The sequence below is a fragment of the Dreissena polymorpha genome, chromosome 5 (assembly GCF_020536995.1).
Source record: "Dreissena polymorpha isolate Duluth1 chromosome 5, UMN_Dpol_1.0, whole genome shotgun sequence".
NCBI classification, from domain to species: Eukaryota; Metazoa; Mollusca; class Bivalvia; order Myida; family Dreissenidae; genus Dreissena; species Dreissena polymorpha.
The window spans coordinates 54,671,739-54,691,584 of record NC_068359.1 but is presented as its reverse complement, the minus strand read 5'-3'; the positions used below and the strand labels follow the sequence as shown (position 1 = coordinate 54,691,584).

At 35.3% G+C, this 19,846-nt stretch overlaps 1 protein-coding gene across 2 annotated transcripts; it reads right to left on the bottom strand.

Moving 5' to 3' along the window:
- Positions 1-625: 625 nt before the first annotated feature.
- On the bottom strand, positions 626-18,161 carry LOC127881310 (uncharacterized). Of its 2 annotated transcripts, none has more exons than XM_052429064.1 (5): positions 18,059-18,161; positions 15,549-15,627; positions 4,182-4,274; positions 1,662-2,690; positions 626-1,551 (listed from the first exon to the last, which is right to left on the bottom strand). In XM_052429064.1, the coding sequence occupies exons 1-5, from the start codon at positions 18,077-18,079 to the stop codon at positions 989-991; spliced, it is 1,785 nt and encodes a 594-aa protein (XP_052285024.1). In that variant the 5' UTR covers positions 18,080-18,161; the 3' UTR covers positions 626-988. The 2 variants fall into 2 exon arrangements, with proteins under 2 accessions (XP_052285024.1, XP_052285023.1); XM_052429063.1 differs by having other exon boundaries at positions 18,047-18,143.
- Positions 18,162-19,846: the final 1,685 nt, after the last annotated feature.

The window sequence follows — 19,846 nt, the reverse complement described above, 5'->3', positions numbered from 1 at the left end:
AGATAATTAAGTTTATTAATACAGTTGTTAATTAAAAGAATAGAAAACAAATACTGTAATGTTTTGTATAATTAAGTACAGTATTCTAAAGCTAGTAATGATGAATTTCGATTGTTGACGCGAATACTAACGTTTATTCTAACGTCAACTCATCGTCTTTTCTTTGTATCTAGTCTAGATTCTAAACGCCTGAGTGAGTATTGACTATTTGTACCCTGTATATACATATGTTTAAATAACGAAAACGAATAATTTTAGTAGATATTCTATATTTTAACCTACTTTTACAAAATGAACGACGCACAATTCAGATAAGCACTTTAAAAACATGTTTCAGTTACTTCTTACGTGTTTGATGATCCAGGTTCCACCATATTGTTTCCGCTTCTTTTGTTTACCTTAGGATGCCATGTGATATCACAATTCGCGTTTATATTTAGACGATCCCTTCAAGTGACTCACAGGGCGCATTATTTTCAGACTGGAAAGACCTCGTCGGTGATGCGATTGGATGAACGAGGCGGTAATAATACGTGTTTTCAGGACTAATATGCAACGATGTATCATTTGAAAGTGTATATACTTCATACCAAATATTGATACATGGGAAAGCTTTAAGATAGTGTATGGTTTATATGATTTATTTTTTAAGTATTAATACACATATGGAATATTCATGAAGGCCAATATGCTATTTTGTCAAAGCACAATACAACAATACACTTAAATGTAACACTATAAACAATTATAACAAAGCACGCCTCTTAAGCTCCGCCTTGCCATCCCTTGGACGAGTTGTGACAAGCTGAATCCGGTTAAGAATGTTTTCCTACGCATTGAATAGCAACCAGTGGGCAATAACTAAAGAAGTTAATAAATAGGTTCAATACGCACACAGAGATAAAGCATATATAGTGAAACTATATCCAAAACTGTAAGTTTTCTTAAACATAATACGCAGCAATGCGTTTTTATACGTTCAGATAAATCACGTACCTACACCGTTCCTTTCCATGAAAAGTTGTGAAATATATGATTTAAGTTCATCGATTTTGTTTTCTGTACTATTTTTCAGGCTTTCTAGTTTGCTTTCTGTTATATTTAGCAAGTTTTCGTGGCCATTTTGCAATTGTTTAACGGCGTCGGTCACTTCTGAAAGCGTGCGACTTAATGTAACAAAATCATCAAATGACTTAAGCTTAGAATTACCAAATTCCCGCAATATATCTTCAATGTGAGTTACAAACACTTCACCGGTATCCGGATTCCCACCTACAATTATTCCGATGCATACGGGTTCTCCGGTGACATCCTTTACAAACACTGGTGCTCCTGAATCACCTTCATAGGCAAACAGTGTGGACCTGGGTTTGATTTTAAATCGAATGAATAAAGGAATTACAAAATTGTCGGCCCTACGTAAAATATCACGTACACAATTTGAGTTTCGTATTATTGTTCCTTCTGTATAATCGGTTGCACTTCCTATTTTGAAGCAAAATACGTCGCTCACGTTTAGTCCAGCAGTCTTTCCAGAGGTAAAAGAAATATCTGAAACGATAAAACATTATGTTCAATCCTATTTTCGCTGAAGTACTTAACCTATTTAACATATCGAAAATTATATAATTAGGATTCAAACGCATGTATAAGAATTTTACCTGTTGCTCCGACTCTAGGCTTTGGAAAATCGCCGTTGACAGGAAATCTTTGTTCCAACTGAATCAGCGCAATCTCCATCCCCGCTTGCGAAACACATCCTGTTTTAATGACGGCCTCCTTTAGACAGCCTATCTCATCTGGTGATATGGGCTGATACACTTTATGTTCATTTGACTGAAAATAACAGTGTCCATTCATGTCCACACTGAATGGTGTCGAATCGTCTAGCACCACGTGTGCACTGGTTAAGCCACAAAGGCCGTAGAAAGGGTGTTCAATAAATACACCAAGCGTACCAAATGCTGCCCGACTGATTTGACAACCCATGCGAGTATGCTTATGAATATCATCGGCATGTCCAGTGAATAATCGAAATATCCCTTCTTGGACAAAAACTCTAATATCATCGTACGATGCATTAAAACGTTCCTCGCCAATGGGAATAAACCCTTTTGCTGGAACATACAGCACCAAACACGGCTCGTATGTCGGTCCGCTAGTATCCACCTGATAAATTGAACCTTCTATAATACTGAGATATTTATGCTTTGTCATTAAATCGTTAGCATACTTCTGCATGCACGACCTTAATCGTTCATGTTGCTCATCTGACATTAGCATTTCGCTTGATTTAAAAGTTTGAGTACGTCGTTGTTTTTTATTTGTGTGATTTGGGATTTCGCCTAAATCACCTACGGCAGCTGTCTGTATATCAAACGTATTTTCGTTTATAATTTCTGCACTCTTTTCAGGTTTTTGGTTTTTGTTCGATGTACTGTATTTTCTGGAATTACTCAACGAACTTTCTTTAATAATATATTTAATTTCCAGATCATTTATGCCTTGTATAAGTTCAGGTGTTTCGATATTTACAATAACAACATATACTACTTCGTCTACATTTTCAGATTGATATGCAGGGTAGACCATCAACACATTTTGTATTGCGAGAATGCTACCACAAATTCTCTCAAAGTCAGATGGCCGTTCTTGGGACGTTGTACAAGATCGTCCGTGGAGGGAATCATCTGTAAAATAAATGATTTCAAATTTGGTAATTCATGTATGGACAAATACATAAAACTTTTATAATATGTGCATCCCGGAAGCAAATAATTGTTATTGATTGAAAATTTAATTGGCAAAAATAAGGATATTGTGATGCAAAAAAATTCCATATTGTGACCCTTGACCTAGAAAATCATGTTCATGAATATTACTTTCAAGTTTGAACAATGTGCTATAAATGGTAGATAAAAATCATGTAAAAGAGACGTAACTCACAATCAGAAAGGTGCTAATGAAACAAGAAACCGTCGGAGACGGTTGATGCTCCCCAAAGTTTTTTTGTCACAATATTGCACTTTATACTCAGATAAAAGAAAACGTCTTGAGGGGCATAACTTAAGACAAAATAATACGATGGATGGTATAGCAACTTAAAAATTTATTTCAAAGGGCCATAACTCTCTAAATAAATCATCTAACCAGAACCCACTAATAACATGCGCATCTCCTCAAGGTAGTTAAGCTTCCCATAAAGCTTCATTGTATTCCAGTCAGCAGTTTGGGAGAAATAGCCCGGACAGAGTTGCATTATACATACAGTTTATAGAAAATTTCAAAGGGCCATTACTCTCTGAAAAATCATCCGACCATAACCGGCTGATAATATGCACATCTCCTGTTGGTAGTAAAGCTTCCCATAAAGTTTCATTGAATTCCCGTAATAAGTTGCTGAGAAATAGCTCGGACAAGAATTGCACTTTATGTACAATGGACAATTTCAAAGAGCCATAACTCTGTGAAAAATCATCCGACGAGAAACGGCTGATACTATGCACATCTCCTGTTGGTAGTGAAGCTTCCCATAAAGTTTCATTGAATTCTAGTAATCAGTTGCTGAGAAATCGCCCGGACAAGAATTGCACTATATTTACAGTTAATCGAAAATTTCAAAGGGCCATTTGTCTGTGAAAAATCATCCGACGAGAACCGGCTGATAATATGCACGTGCCCTCTAGGTAGTGCAGCTTCCCATAAAGTGTCATTGAATTCCGATCATTAGTTGCTTAGAAAAAGCCCGGACAAGAATAGCACTACATGTACAGTTTATGGAAAATTTCAAAGGGCCATAACTCTGTGGAAAATCCATCCGACCAGAACCCGCTGATAATATGCACATCTCCTCTTGGTAGTGAAGCTTCCCATAAAGTTTAATTGAATTCCGGTCACAAGTTGCTGAGAAATAGCGCGGACAAAAATTGTGCACGGACGGACGGACGGACACACGGACGGACGGACGAAGCGGCGACTATATGCTCCCCCCTAACAAAAAAATTGGGGAGCATAAAAAATGCATGTATTGAACAAAACAAATCGGCACCATTTTAAATACATCTTCAACTGTCTCTATTTATTTTTTTTCAAACATCCAAAAAGTAAATCGCACATGAGAAATTTAGAGACGAAATTGGAGAAAAAATTACACTGCAAAATGAAAAATCTATTATATGTACCCTTTTTCTTGTCAGACAGTTCCCAACTTGCTTTCTCTAGAAGGTCTGCAATGTCATTCGATATTGAATCCCGCTGCAAAATACTGGTATCTTCTGAAAACAAAACAAGGGCAAAGAATGCACTTATTAGTAAACATGAGTAATTTATTACAAGATGATAATTATTACCGTTATTTTTTTAAATCAAATCTATAAACACTGTTTAATACCCCCAGAGTTGGCAAATTGGACCCCATGGTATCCTTTGTAAAGGACTGCTCTACAATAAATGTTACTTCATTACAGCCAGAGCTAGGTCAGATGTCTATAATTGCCCAGCTGCCCACATGACAGCCTGAGGGCCTCTGGCAAAAGGGCCATTTTATGGCTAAAGCAGATTGTAGAGACTGGCCAAGCTCTGATGTGTTCTATTGTTTATTTTACTTATCATTCTATTTTGCTCCTTCACTAAAATTAATTACCAAACCAGCTTTCCATACTTTTTTTAAATTCAATTAATTACGCTCATTATGACATATCTTGTGTGAAAAAATTACAATTTGGTTGTGGTGGTTTATTTAACAGCAATTTTTTTTAAGCATCAAACAAATCCAAAACGTTTTTGGATTGTTTGTTTGTCATGCATAATTGAACATTTTGATAGAAATAAAATAAATGGCTCCAAACAGACATTTGATTTTGTTAATCGTGGTTTTGGTCACAATGGTTAGCATTGGATACAAATGTTTAAAACGTTGTGTAGTTTAAAATCAATTTCCACCAGAAATAAATTAATAATTGAACATCATTGACATGCTTTTCTTAAGGTCAATATTAAATACAAATTTAAATAAACAGAACCAAATATATTGAAAACAAGGGACAAAATTGTCACAAAATCAGATTTTCAATTAAAAACAAACTTGATACAGGGAGACACTTCAAAAATTTGCATTGTTACCCCCTTGTTTCAAATAAAACCTATTTTTACTCGTGGTGACCTTGATTTTAATTGCAAACAAGAGATGTGTTTGTCAGAAACACAATGCCCCTATTGCGTTGCTTTGAGGCCATATATTTGACCTTTGACCTTGAAGGATTACCTTGACCTTTCACCACTCAACATGTGCAGCTCCATGAGATACACATACACAAATATCAAGTTATTATCTTCAATAATGCAAAAGTTATTGCAAACCTGTAACCAAGGTTAAAGTTTTGGTACACACAATGAATGAATGAATGACAGACAGACAGGCCTAAAAAAATATGCCCCCGATCTTTCGATCCGGGGGCATAAAAAAGTCTGATAAAGAGAGACAAATCAAAATGTGCATTGTTACGGATTGTTTATAGTAAACCCCCTTGTTTCAAAATCAATCTATTTTTAATCATGGCGACCTTGACCTTGGTGATATCGACGTTATTCTTTCGCGCGACACACCATCCAATTATGGTGAACGAATGTGCCAAATGATTTTAAAATCTCACAATGAACGACATAGTTTTGGTCCGGGCAAGCTCATTTATGGATATTTTTAACCTTTGAACTCATAGTGTGACATTGACATTAGAGATATCTATGTAATTCTTCCGCGGGACAAACCGTCAAATGATGGTGAATAAATGTTCCAAATGATTTTAAAATATCACAATGAGCGACAAAGTTATGGCCCGGACAAGCTTGTTCCGCCCGCCCGCCAGCCGACATTCGCAAATCTAATAACCAGATTTCCTTCGGAAAACCTGGTTAAACAAGATATGTGTTCGTCAGAAACACAATGCCCCCTACTGCGCCGCTTTGAAATAAAATTTATATTTATCATATGGCAGATATAGAAATCATCTCCCTTTAAAGCTTATTACTTCCCTTGGATTTTGTCCCATCCAACCGGGATGGTCTGTAGACAGTCAAAAATGACCAAGTCAGACATCACTGACAACCAAGGCCTGTTGTTTATCAAAGAGATCATAGCCAGAGTTCATCATGTATCTATGGACTTAAGTCCACAGGTATGTAATCAACCTACCATTCACAAATTAGTACAAAGAAATGATTATTATATCATTAATAAAAACACCTTTGACAAAACAATCATTAGAGTTATAAATAATCAAAGTAAAAATATGTACAGTAACTGTGAACAGAACTTAAATTCTTGGTAAGGAAATATATAATATGAGATTTATAATTATATAAATTACTTCCCTTGAAAATAATTGTCTCTTACAAATCTTACAAATCAAATAATTAAAAGCCACTACCTTGACTGTAGATTCACAACTCAAAATGTGCAGCTCGATGAGATACACATGCATGCCAAATATTAAGTTGCTATGTTCAATATTGAATAATTATCTCCCTTAAAAGCTTATTACTTCCCTTGGATTTGTATTTTGACCTTAGACCTTGAAGGATGACCTTGACCTTGACGTTTTACCACGATGTGTTTGTCAGAAACACAATGCCGCCTACTGCGCTGCCTTGATTTATTTAACAAAAATATATAATTTGGCAGGTCAGATAATTAATTCCATTTGAATTTTATTACCTTCCTTAAATTTGTTTTTTCGACCCCGTTACCTAGTTTTTGACCCGGCATTACCCATATTCGAACTTGACCTAGATATTGTCTGGATACAACTTCTGACCAAGTTTCGTAAAGATCGGATGAAAACTATTTTGAATTAGAGAGCGGACACGAAAAGTGTGAAAGACTGACAGACAGACTGACGGCCAGTGCGAAAACTGTATCCCCCCTTTTCTTCGAATAGGGGCATAAAAAGGGGGACGGGTGGGGTGGAGAGGTGTGTCTAGTGTGAGGGTGTGGTCATTACATTATCTTAAAAAATGAAAAAAATGGGGGGGGGGATTATTGGGTGGGACAGTCTTTCTAAAATAAAGCAATAACAAGAGCACCGCCTTGCGGGTGCACACCGCTCATCTATTTTTCTTTTTTAAGGTGAAGGGACCTATCTCAATACTTCAATCACAAAGGAGGGAGGGGTGGGGTGGAGAGGGGTGTATAGTGAGGGGGTGTGGTTATTTATTACATTATCTTTCAAATATAAGGAAAAAATGCCCCCCCCCCCCCATTTTTTTTTGGGGGGGGGATTGTTTGATGGGATGGTTGGACGGCCTTTAAAAAATAAAATAATACAAACAAATATTTGTGTGTTTTAACCATGTATAAAAAAAATTAAAAAAAATGTTTGGGGGCGGGGCGCGGGGGGGGGGGAGGGTATAGTGACAGGGTGTGGTCATGTATTAGATGATCTTCCAAAAATGAAATGAAAAAAAAACACTTTTTTTTTTGGGGGGGGGGGAGATATACTGGGGTTGGACGTGGGGGATGGTTTAGGTGAAGTCTATTGTGGTATGTCATGAAAGAGTTGTTTTGTTCAAGTATCAATCAAATCTGGTCATTAATAAAGAAGTTATGACAATTATTACAAAATTGAATAATTTGACCTTGAGAGTCAATGTCATTCAAAGGTCAAGGTAAAATTCAACTTTCCGGGTACAGTAGCCTCATGATAGCATGAAAGTATTTGAAGTTTAAAAGTAAAAGCCTTGATACGTTAAAAGTAAAGTGGATCTAAACCATATATTCAAAGTTACTACGTCCAAAAAGGGCCATAATTCCGTCAAAATGACAACCAGAGTTGTGCAACTTGTCCTGTACTGTCCCCTTAAGATAGTTTGCGAGTGCTCCAAGTATGAAAACAATATCTATGATACTTTATTACTTTAATAAAATGGACCTAGACACAAAACATAACCAAACTTTCAATTTTCTAAGTATAAAAAGGGCACATAATTCTGTCAAAATGCACGCCAAAGTTATCTAACTTTGCCTGCCCAGTCCCCTAATGATGAGACAAGAAACCGTCGGAGACGGATGATGCTCCCCAAAGTTTTTTTGTCACAATATTGCACTTTATATTCAGATAAAAGGGAACCTCTTGAGGGCAAAGTAGTTGGGGGGAAAATATTTTTTTATAAAATTTCAAAGGGCCATAACTCTGTGAAAAATCATCTGACAAGAACCCGCTGATGATATGCACATCTCTTCTTGGTAGTTGGGCTTCCCATAAAGTTTCATTGACTTCCGGTCATTAGTTGCTGAGAAATAGCCCGGACAAGAATTGCACTATATGTACAGTTAATGGGAAATTTCAAAGGACCATAACTATGTGAAAAATCATCCGATCAGAACCCGCTGATAAACATGCACATCGCCACTTGGTAGTGAAGCTGCCCATAAAGTTTCATTCAATTCCGGTCATTATTTGCTGAGAAATAGCCCGGACAAGCATTGCACTATATGTACAGTTAATAGAAAATTTCAAAGGGCCATAACTCTGTTAAAAATCATCCGACCAGAACCCGCTGATAATATGCACATCTCCTCTTGGTAGTGAAGCTTCCCATAAAGTTTCATTGCATTCCGGTTGCTAAGAAATGGCCCGGACAAAAATTGTGCACGGACGGACACACGGACAGACGAAGCGGCGACTTTATGCCCCCCCCCCCAAATTTTTGGGGGAGCACAATAAACCTACATAATTTACCCTAGTATAAATGGAGCTGTAAATGGAATCCCTCCATTAATCTACTCTTGGAGACGTTTCTAACGCAACACTTCTCAAACTTGAATATCTCAGTTATTAGTTAAGAGTTTGATTACAATTTTACATTTGATCATTTTACTACATTTTGAGTAAGTTCACGAAAACATCATTCATCCTTGAAGATAAGACGCTTTAGCCCGTGGGGTGTGAATAGTTTCATCTGTTTTCACGTTGAAATTGTGAATCCCAATATTATTTGAATTTTATTTTAATTTCATCATTTTTGGTGGGTTCATACACCAGGATAACAAAACTTGTTTTTAAAAATGTATTACTCATATGAATATTTAAGAGCGCAACAGCGCATTTTTGCAAATTGCAGGTTATCTGCAAGAGTATTGGAGAATTTTCTAACGCAACACTTTTCAAACTTTAATATCTCTCTTATAAGAAAAATTTTTCATTCAAAATTTTAGATGTGATCATTATTCTTTATTCGGTGAATGATTACGATACAATAATTCATCCGTGACGATCGGACGCTTTATCACGAGGGGTGGGTAGCATGCGATTAGCCAAAATGCGCGGTTGCGCTTGTGAATATTCATATAAGTCATACATTTTAAAAATGAAGTATATGTTTTCTTGGTGTAAGAATCCACCTTTAATGATGAAATTGAAATGAAGTTATAATAATATTGCGTTATTTAAAAGTTACCAATTGAACAGTCTATAGACATGAGTACGGAAGCCCTGGAGTGACATTTTTTGTTACGTGTTATGAGTAATGTGTTATTACTTATTTGTTATTACTTATTAGATATGCTCGATTGGTCATTATCGGCTCGGGTACTACTTGCATGTACCCCGGGTACTCTTAAGTATACTTACATGTATTCCGGGTACGGTAATTATCTTTAAACGTACCCGGTCGATATTAGACTGTACCCGAGTTGTTTTTCTGCCCTAAATCCGATGTTTTAAATTTAACTACCAATTTCCACTGTGAGAATGTAAAAACGTCTAGATTGGCCAGCGCGTATATTTACATCTTGCAATGTTTTACATTTGCATCGTTGTAAAGTCTGTAATCTATACGCGGTGGAAGCGACACAATTATTTTTCGTCTTAGCGAGGAACAAATGCTGTGCTTACAGGCCGGAAACCATTGTGATATTACTCACACGAAATTTAATCCTAGATAAAATGTCTGGGTAACAAACTGTTGACTACCGGTTAAATGTAAATATTGGTTCTTCTGGTGCAATAACGAAAATAGTCAACTTCGGTGAATAAAGTATGTATCAAAAAAGATATTTGTATCATAAACTGTGGAATATTTTACCGAAATTACATTAAATTTGTTGTATTTCTCAAGTAATTTTCATAATATGGGTTTTCACCTGATTTTGACTTTTCAGGACACATTCTTTCCAGCGTTGCTAGTTTTTCATAGTTTTCCTAGTTTGTCCTAGTATTTTTTAAAGTTTCCTTTTTCCTAGTTTTTACAATTTGTGTTAATTTAATATCACCTGGATATGTTTACATGTATTCATAGTGTTTTAAATATATTTGGGTTTGCTGTCAGGGTTTTTTTTTACTAAGAAAGTGACGCCGATATTCGGCGTCTTCCCCTACCAGAATTTTTCCCCTTAAAATACAATTTCCCCACCAAAAATATCATTTTTCACCAAAATATAATATTTTCTCTCAAAGAAATGTTTATTTTTCCTTGGGGCATTCGACAATTATCCAATTTGCACCATGTACAACGAATTCGCGCTCTCTCTCTCCAGACGAACACACAACATCTGGGAATCCCAGTTATTCTAAATAAAGCTCTTAAATAACGTCATGTAAACTGGGCAACTAATCGTAATAATCATGTGACTATTTTACTGGATACCGGTCTTGCGCGAGAAGGGTGTTTCGTCAATTAATTACCGGAAACCAGTCGAATTTTCATCCGGGCTATGTGCAAGCCGAGGTATAAACGTGAAAACAGAAAAAAATGTCTCACAATTAGCGTTCTTACACAAACAAAATAAAACATTCGAACTCGGAAGATACTGAACGCATCGAGGCATTTTTTAAGAAAGAATCATCGAAAACCGTTATAACCCAGCAGGATTCCGAGGTAATCAACATCGAACATTGTGAAAGTGAAAGTAGACAATCGGCAGCTGCCGCTCCTTTCCCTTCCAATACTGTAGCAAATCAAGATCGTCAACTCATTCATCATGAAATTGAAATCACAAAATTGACATCGTCCCCCGGCCCCAGTACAAAAATATAGTTGAAAACATTTCCCATTATTAGATCTACACCTGCAACTTTATTAAGGACTTTGACTTTAATACCTGTTCAATGTGTTTAAGAACAAAAAGGACAAAGACAAGTCTCTTTTGATGAGTTATAGACATTGAAATGAACAGTTTTTATTTTTTCCCCTAATATCTCTCTTTCGCACTCTTTTTTTCCCCTTTCACCCAGCGTCCAGCGTCTTCCCCTTTCTCTAAAAAAAACCCCTGGCTGTAGGTATGCATTAATGGTTTATTTTCCTAGATATATTTTCTTGGCTAGAAAAGATAGACAATAATCACGATCCCCTGTCAAAATGGTGTTAGATCCCCTGCCAAAATTGTGTAAGGCAGATTCTGGGAACTGCTTTGCTGTGTATTGCTTTGTGTGTTGTTACAGCATATCATTTTCAAATTCTGGCCTGTTTCAGTTACTGGGCCATGCAGATGGATCAAAACATAAGAAATTGGTAAAATTACGCAAAGATAAAGGCCAGAAACAACTATTTAATTCACCAGGCAGTCAACAAGAAGGTAATGATACTGAAAGGAAGGGGCATACTGTCTTTCTAAAGCCTTTATCAATTAACGATCAAAACGCAAAAGCAGAGGCATAATGGGCAATGAAAGTGGCATCAGAAGGATATTCCTACTCATAATGTGATGAAATAAGCAACCTGTTGAAGGCGGTGTTGTCTGGATCATTTTCTGAACAATTCATAATGAGCAAATATAAGGTGTCATATCTAATATCAGATGGTCTTGGTCCTTAGAAGGGGTATTGTGAAAAGGTACAAGTATCAAAGAGTCAATTTTCAATACAATATGATGAAACAGGCAATGCACAGGACGAAAAGCAATGTGATGTTCATAATAGAGTTTGGAATGAGGAGAAGGGAGAAGTTAATGTTATGTTCCTGAAAAGCCTCGTGTTTCGACAGGCTAAAGGCGAAATGTTATTGCCCTATTTCTTTTATACTATAGAAGCTAGAGACTTGAAACTTCATAAATGAAGATTTTTTTTAGATGTAGTGCAGTGTGCATAAAATGTTACTCTGCACCTGTTATTATTTAAGTTATTGCCCTTTTTAATGTTTATACTTGATTCTTATCAGGTTTTTCTCCTATGTACTATAAAAGCTAGAGACTTGAAAATAGAAATTTAGATAGATATCAATGAGAGAAAGTGAAGTATGCAAAAGATGTTACTCCGCATCTATTTTTCTTGTCACTACAAAGTCGCTTGGACACTTCTCCGTCGTCCGTCTGTCTGTCCGTCACAAATCGTCTCCGGAGCAAAACTCCTTTAGTATTGAAGGTATTGACTTCAAACTTTATACAGTGATACAGTTCATTGAGGAAAACGCTGTGACAAGAAGCCATAACTCTGGGTGGTCCCATGTTTGAGTTGTCTCTGTTTTGAGTTATCTCCCTTCGTTTAAAAACCGGAGCATTTCTGGAGCATAACTCCTATAGTATTGAAGGTATCGACTTCAAACTTTATGCAATGACAAGCGACACATGTGATAACTAATCGCTCTTATTTTTTTTATTATTTATTTCCCTTTGTTAATTTTCATAGTTTATATTTGTCCGGGCTATTTCTCCTATATTATACGATCTTTAAACTTGAAACTTCATTATGTAGACAGATGTTATTGAGAAGAAGAACAGTGCACAATAACTGGAACTCTGGTTCTCATATAATTTAGGTTATTGCCCTTAATTTCTTTACTATTGTTAAGGCCATATTTATTTTACTTTGCAAGCTATGTACTTGAAACCGGAGGGGACTTAATGGTTTGCGCTCTGTGTGTGAGTCTGTCACACTTGTCTGTATCCTGCGATAACTTAAAAATTTCTTCATTTTTTTGTTCATGAAACCTAAAACATGGACAGATGGCAATATGGAAATTATGCACGTCATTTCATTGTGTTCCTACGTCATGAATTCTAGTTGTTATGGCAACAAATAGAAATATTGCAGAAAATGGTGGATCCTGCGATAACTTATTTTTTCATGCAACCTGAAACATGGATAGATGGAAATATGGAGATTCATTTCATTTTGTTCCTACGTCAAGAATTCTGGTTGCTATGGCAACAAATAAACTAGAAATATTGCTGAAAAGGTAGGTGACCATATTGCTTGATAATAGTCTTGTTATATGGCAGATTTTTTGGGTAAGAAGTGCACTGTTAAGAACTGTTAATCTGCATATAATGTTCATTTAATTTTGTTCAACTTGTTAACAAGTTCAACTTCTGAAACACCGTTAGCTTCAGTTCAAATGCATCTTCACCTGAAAGATCATAACTGTTGACAAATATTATAACAATCTTACACTGGCTTCCTGTACATACCAGGTAAATCTTGCTCGTGGTATACTGTTTAAGGCGGTAACGAGGCTCTCCCGAGAGCTAGATTTTCCTGGTATGTACCGCAAATAGTGTTTGAATGCTTTTCTTGCATATTGTTCAAACACGCATTCATTCATAAATGTTCATTTGATGTCATAAACGTGCGATATGTGACGTCATAAGAATATTTATGAATACATGAATAACGTCATTTAACGCGCAAGACTGAAGAGTATTCTTACAACAGCGGAATGTAAGATGGGGTTTTCTAGCACTGGTGAAAACGGCAGATAACCCGGTCTGAAATGCAAGAAATATTCGTTCTTTGCTACACATCCGACTCGCGGAGGTCATGTTAGTTGGTTTCAGGTCAACCGGTAACATGCATCATCCATCGGTAATCCAGGTTTAATTATTACATGTACATTTGATGAAATGTAGGAACGGAATGCAGAAGCACATTGGCTGCACATGGTATTGTGAAGTGATTTTTTTTCCATAATTTTCTTCTGCCTTAAGACGCCATTTTGTTTGACTCGCATGTGTTATCATCTAAACGCTTGGTAAATACTTTGCCAAATAAGCAAGCGCTTTTCGATTAAGACTCGAGTCAAAACGGCCTAAACAAAACAGGATTTTTCATTACGCATAGAAGACGGCTTGAATTGGGTATCGGCGATTTGTTTTGCGTCCCGGTACGCACAGCTTTTGAAAAAATGCGTATCGACCTAATTTTTTTGCGTATTTACGCAAATACGCATCTTATCTGTAGCTCTGAGTGTACTACTGACTTACGAAATTCGGCGAAAATGAACTTTTTATATTCGGAAATATCATAATTCGGTTATCACGAAATAATGTTGTTGTAAAAACTGCAAGTGGGTAACAATTTTTGAAAGCAAAAGTAACCGGACAGTAAGTCCGACGATATTGCATATCAACGTCAGCCTTTTTAATTGTTCATCGGCAATGTCCGACGGGCCGACGGGCTTTCGCCATGTCTGGGTCACGAAGTGTCATTGAGATGAAGCAATACATATGGTTTCCAGAGTATTTAGAAGCTTTTTCTTTGATTTGACAAAGTGACCTAGTATTTAAACCCTCGTTTGGAATTTACCAAGATATCAATTTGACAAATGACCCAGTTTAATAAAGATTGGACGAAAAATGTGGTTTCTAGAGTGTTCACAGACTTTTCTTTAAATTGGCTTAGTGACCAAGTTGTTGATCCCATATCAGCCTATATCTAATAGGGACAACGTTTCACAGGATTTTCATAAAATTTGAAACAAGAAAAGTGTCCACACCACACGGATACCCCCAACTGTAATTGTGTCACTACATAAAAGCATAACTGTGTAAATGTTTTTGAGATATACATCGCATTTTGCATGCACATAACATGAATGCACGTATCTTCTTGTCAACTGCAGAAAAAAACATAATGGTTACTCTTTGAAATAGAGAGCATACACCATGTTGAATGTTTAAAACCTAGTTTTTGGCACGCATGGCCTGTGTTCGAACTTGGCCTAAAGATCATCTAGATAAAACTTGTAACCAAATACATCAATAAAACTCACTTATGTATGTTTATATGTGTAAATATTTTCCCCTAACTGAAACATACACTTTATTTATTTCTTTGAATCATGCTGTTCACACTTTATTTGCCCTTTCATAAATGTATGAAATGTATGTATATTATGTATGTATATTATCATGTGTGTGTGTGTGCGTGTGTGTGTGCGTGCGTGCGTGCGTGTGTGTGTGTGTGTGAATACAATAACATGAAGACCGTTATGCTTCAAATAAACTGCCTTATATATCTAGGACATGACAGCATGAAGTTACTTTTTACCTTAGGATTGTGCAAATAAGGCCATACAAGCTCCGGATTAATGTAAAAAAAAATCCCCAATACCTCCTATGAATATACAATACCATTGAGCCATTGATATTTCTAGGATTATGAGATAACATAAAGTATACATCACGAGGATTATGGAAACCACTGACTAACTTTAAAATATCTGAAAAAAGTCTTCGTATAATAGCTCACCGGAAACGCGATTTAATACTTTCAAAATCCTCTCTTTTGTTGTCAGTGGAGTGACATTTTCGGTAGAAACCGCACGATTAGCTCACTTACCGTGTTTACGAAGCGTAACTTTGTCGTTTTCAAACTTGTCTGTTGACAAAGTAGAGAGTCCTCTGGTTGTTGGAGAGTCCTGTAAATAATATAGGCACTCAAGATTACGGGTTATGTTACTACTACACATGCTAGAAGCTGATGTTGAATTGAATACAAAATGCCAAGTATTGCGTTCAATAATCTAATCCAGCCCCTTACAGTCTATTGACTACAACTAAAATAATTAATGATTATGCAGCATTAATTTAAGTAAAATGAAATTTTAATCAAAATACTTTCTGCAAAGATTTCATTAATATTATCAATTGCTTCGAACTAGGTTAAATATTGATCTGTAAGATATATTAACATTTTAATAAAGATGCCGGTCATATCTTAATATTTATATTAATTTAAATCATGGTATATAATAAATATGCACTGCGCGATAGCAATGAATTTAAATATATGCTTCACATAGTGCATAAGATAGATTTCTAAGGATAGTTACTTTAGTTTCGTTTGCATCAAGTTAATATCGTGTCTTCCTAAATAGATATATAGAGGATATTTGTTGGATTCGGTGGAATATCGATTTTATTTCACGAGTGATCATAGAAAACAATATTTTCACGAGTGGCGAAGCCACGAGTGAAAATATATAGTTTCTATGATCACGAGTGAAATAAAATCCATATTCCATCGAATCCAACACATTTTCTTTTTATTTTATGCTTTTTTCACCGTTTATTTACATTGTAAATGAGTTTAACAGTATTATTTCGCTGGATTAATGACGTAATTTCGTCTAAAAAATGACGTCATTTCACAGTAAAACAGTGTTTTTCACTGTTATTTTTCACTGTTTAAAAACTGTGGAATACCAATTTTATTTCACTGATATTTCTCTATAAACCACCGGACAGCATAAAATAAACATATATACATCATATATTTACGTGTTACTAGACGAGGAGATTACACCAAGTAATTGCCAATTGCTTGTTTCACTAATTAGTCATCTCTTGGGTAGGCGTGTGAAGCCCATTAATTGTTGTACAATTTCATGTAAATGACAGTCTACCGTTCATGTACGTCCGTTGCATATGTCTTATTACGTCGTGACCTTTAGACACGCGATTGTGCACATTCTTCCGTCGGAAATTGCACACGTCACGATTGAGTGTTTCAATGTATATTAATATATGCATTTCAGTAGGGGATCAGTTCACGTTAGACAACCGACCAGATAGGTCCCAGTTACTTCTTGTCGCGGGGCCGTTAGGCCGCCGCATAGATCTTGTTCATGATATTTTACGGATATTGGAAAACGTTAGAGTTTATAACAAAACAAAAATAAATCGCAATAAAACTTGAAATGGACTTGTGTTCGTTATTGTGTTACACCGATTATGCGACATATGTTATCACTATAAAATTAATCCTGCATTTCTCAAAAAGGATAGAGCTATATGTAACGGATAAGTGTGTATAACGCTTAAATACTAAATATTATTTTCCAATACCACCATAGACAACAGTCGTGCAAAAACAGTATTAATTGACACATGTGTTTTAGGGGGGGGGGGGGCACACAAACGACTAAGAAAGTGTACCTGTTAAGAAAACTTTGATCGTTTAAGAAAGAAATCTGCATTTTGAAACAGGAATTGATTTTCCTTTATTAAAATTAACGTGGGGAACATCAAGGCCCATAATTCTGGCCTAAATTGACTCTCAGATACTAAAGTGATCTGAGCTGGAATATAATTTTTCAAGATTATACTGGTGCAAAGAGTAAACCGTGTTGTTATAGACAGAAGTCATCATGGATGATTTTGATGATTTCTTTATCTGCTTCAAACAAAAACTTTAGATTAACCCTTTGAGCTCATTTAAGGGTACTTATAGTTTTAATAGTAGTTGATCTTATTTATTAAGCAACAGTTATATTACAGCAATAAGTATGTTCAGATTGAATAATGCACTACCAATTTTAGCACTCAGTATATCGAAATATTGAGAAAAAAAAGCGACAAGTATATGAACTTCACTGAAACACAAATTATACTAGAGACCTTATGTATGACTAGTGAGCCGTGACTTGAACGAATATGATATGATTACTTGTATAAGGTCTGGTATCTATGTTGTCTTTTATTAATCATATGTCTGATACCTTGATATGAGAACATATATGACATCAGTTAATTGTAGCTTGTGTATGTTACATGTATGCTTTTGGGTAAATATCATTATCATAGTTGACACAAATTAGTTTACAATGTGCAGATTAAAAGCTTATGCATCGCCGCTTTTTGGAACGGTTCATGATTTAAAGATAGGGGTCAATTATTTCGTATTTAAGTTACAAAAGAATCCTTTAAAAGTTAATTAAACGTTTTCACAATATTAAACAAGAGAAAGCTATAATGCGGGTACAAAGCATTATTGAATGGAAAACTATTGCAATTTACTAATTAGCTGTTGGAACATAACACATTTTAAATATTTACCGTCATATTCACCTCATTACCGCTCAACAGCATTTCTTGGTCATTAAGATCTTTTTGAATCTCATCATATTCTTGTTCCAATTGCGCTTTTTTTTCAATCAACAGCTCAAGTTGGTGACTGAAAACGCAACAAAACCTTTTCGATAGTTGTCAATACTTATCAAGCATAAACTTATATATTTCCATGTGGGGAAAAATGTCATAGATGTGTATGTACTTGAGTGTGATGCGAGGTCATTCTGTTTATAAATATATACGTTTATTATACAAGGTTATCTATTCGCTTAAAATGCTGTTCATTGTTTTTGTCGATCTACATCTTATTGTTCGATATAGGATGCAGATCTATGTAACGTTTGAACTCTTAAAAGGTAAAACATATTTGTAAAGGTTCTAACTCACAAACGGTCACGAATCACGCTAAAAATTCCAAATTACTTATGTTTGGCAAAATATGTGGTTTTTTAATCCCTTTAAACGTAGATACGTTTGGGTTTCTTACTTATAATCAAATATAAGCAGTTTATTTAATTAATTCACTGGCTGCGCTTCAATGCACAGGCAACTTAAGCTTCGCTTTTTTTATTGTATCCACTTAAGCAGGACTATCAATAGTTAATATATACTGATGGCGGAAAAAATGTACACCCATGTTCTAAATCGACATATTGCTGACACCATAATATCCATTGTCTGTACCATAATTGTGTTAACCTTTACCTTGCTAATCAGCTGAGTCAAGCGAGAGGGTATCGCGTTGTATGTTTCAGCTATTTTCCATTAAACATAAATTGAATTATTGTGTAATATCAACATTCTCAAGTAATTATTTTTCGGTAAACATTATAACTGAGTTAATGTCGAAATGTATGAAAACTATACTTTATAAATATACATGTTAGAATAAAAGTTAGGTTTTAATGGTCAAATTAAAACTTTGATGAGAATCTCTTTTTGTAATGCAACAGCGATTCCAATAGTGAACGTTTGAAACAAAAGAAGGAACAAACCTGGGTTCACTTCTGACGCCTAAGGTCACAGCAGACTTACGTCTCAGTACCTCGACAATTTCGTTCAATGTGCTGCAATGATACAACAGTTGGGGAGTATTGTATTCATATGTTTTCGTTTATTGCAGGTTTAAACGTTGTTTATTAATTTTTAGAAAATTCGGGTTCGATACAAAAGCGCATCAGTTTGTTGTAAATAGAGACGATATTATGAAATCTTACTTCACTCTGTTTTGCAGTACTTTTTCCTTCTTCTTCAGGATGATACTGTGTTCTTCTTGTGTTTCAATTCTGTATAAATTTGATAATAAATGACATGCATCACGTGCAGATAAAAAACTTTTAAATATTAATGTTACCGTAAATGGTTCAAATATGGTAATATGGTAATGTTCTTAAACTTTTATTTGTTTAAAATGTCTAATATAATAATGCAATATAGAGCTAAACCATCACATTTCGCGATTTAAAAAACTGTTACAAGAAATATTCAAGCAATTGTTTATTTATGATAATGCCAAAATTTTAAAGCGTTATGATATTAATACAGTATTTTCATGCGATATTTACTGTCGTTGCAATTTGTTTCTTTCCTCTTTACTGAAAGACTTCACGGACCTAGAAATGTAAAGAATAAATAACACAAATATTAGTAATTATTATGTTTATAATTAAAATTCGTTATTAGAATAATAATAATAATAATAATTATTATTATTATTATCCTTCTTCTTCTTCTTCTTCTACTTCTTCGTCTTCTTCTTTTCCTCCTCCTCCTCCTCATCATCAT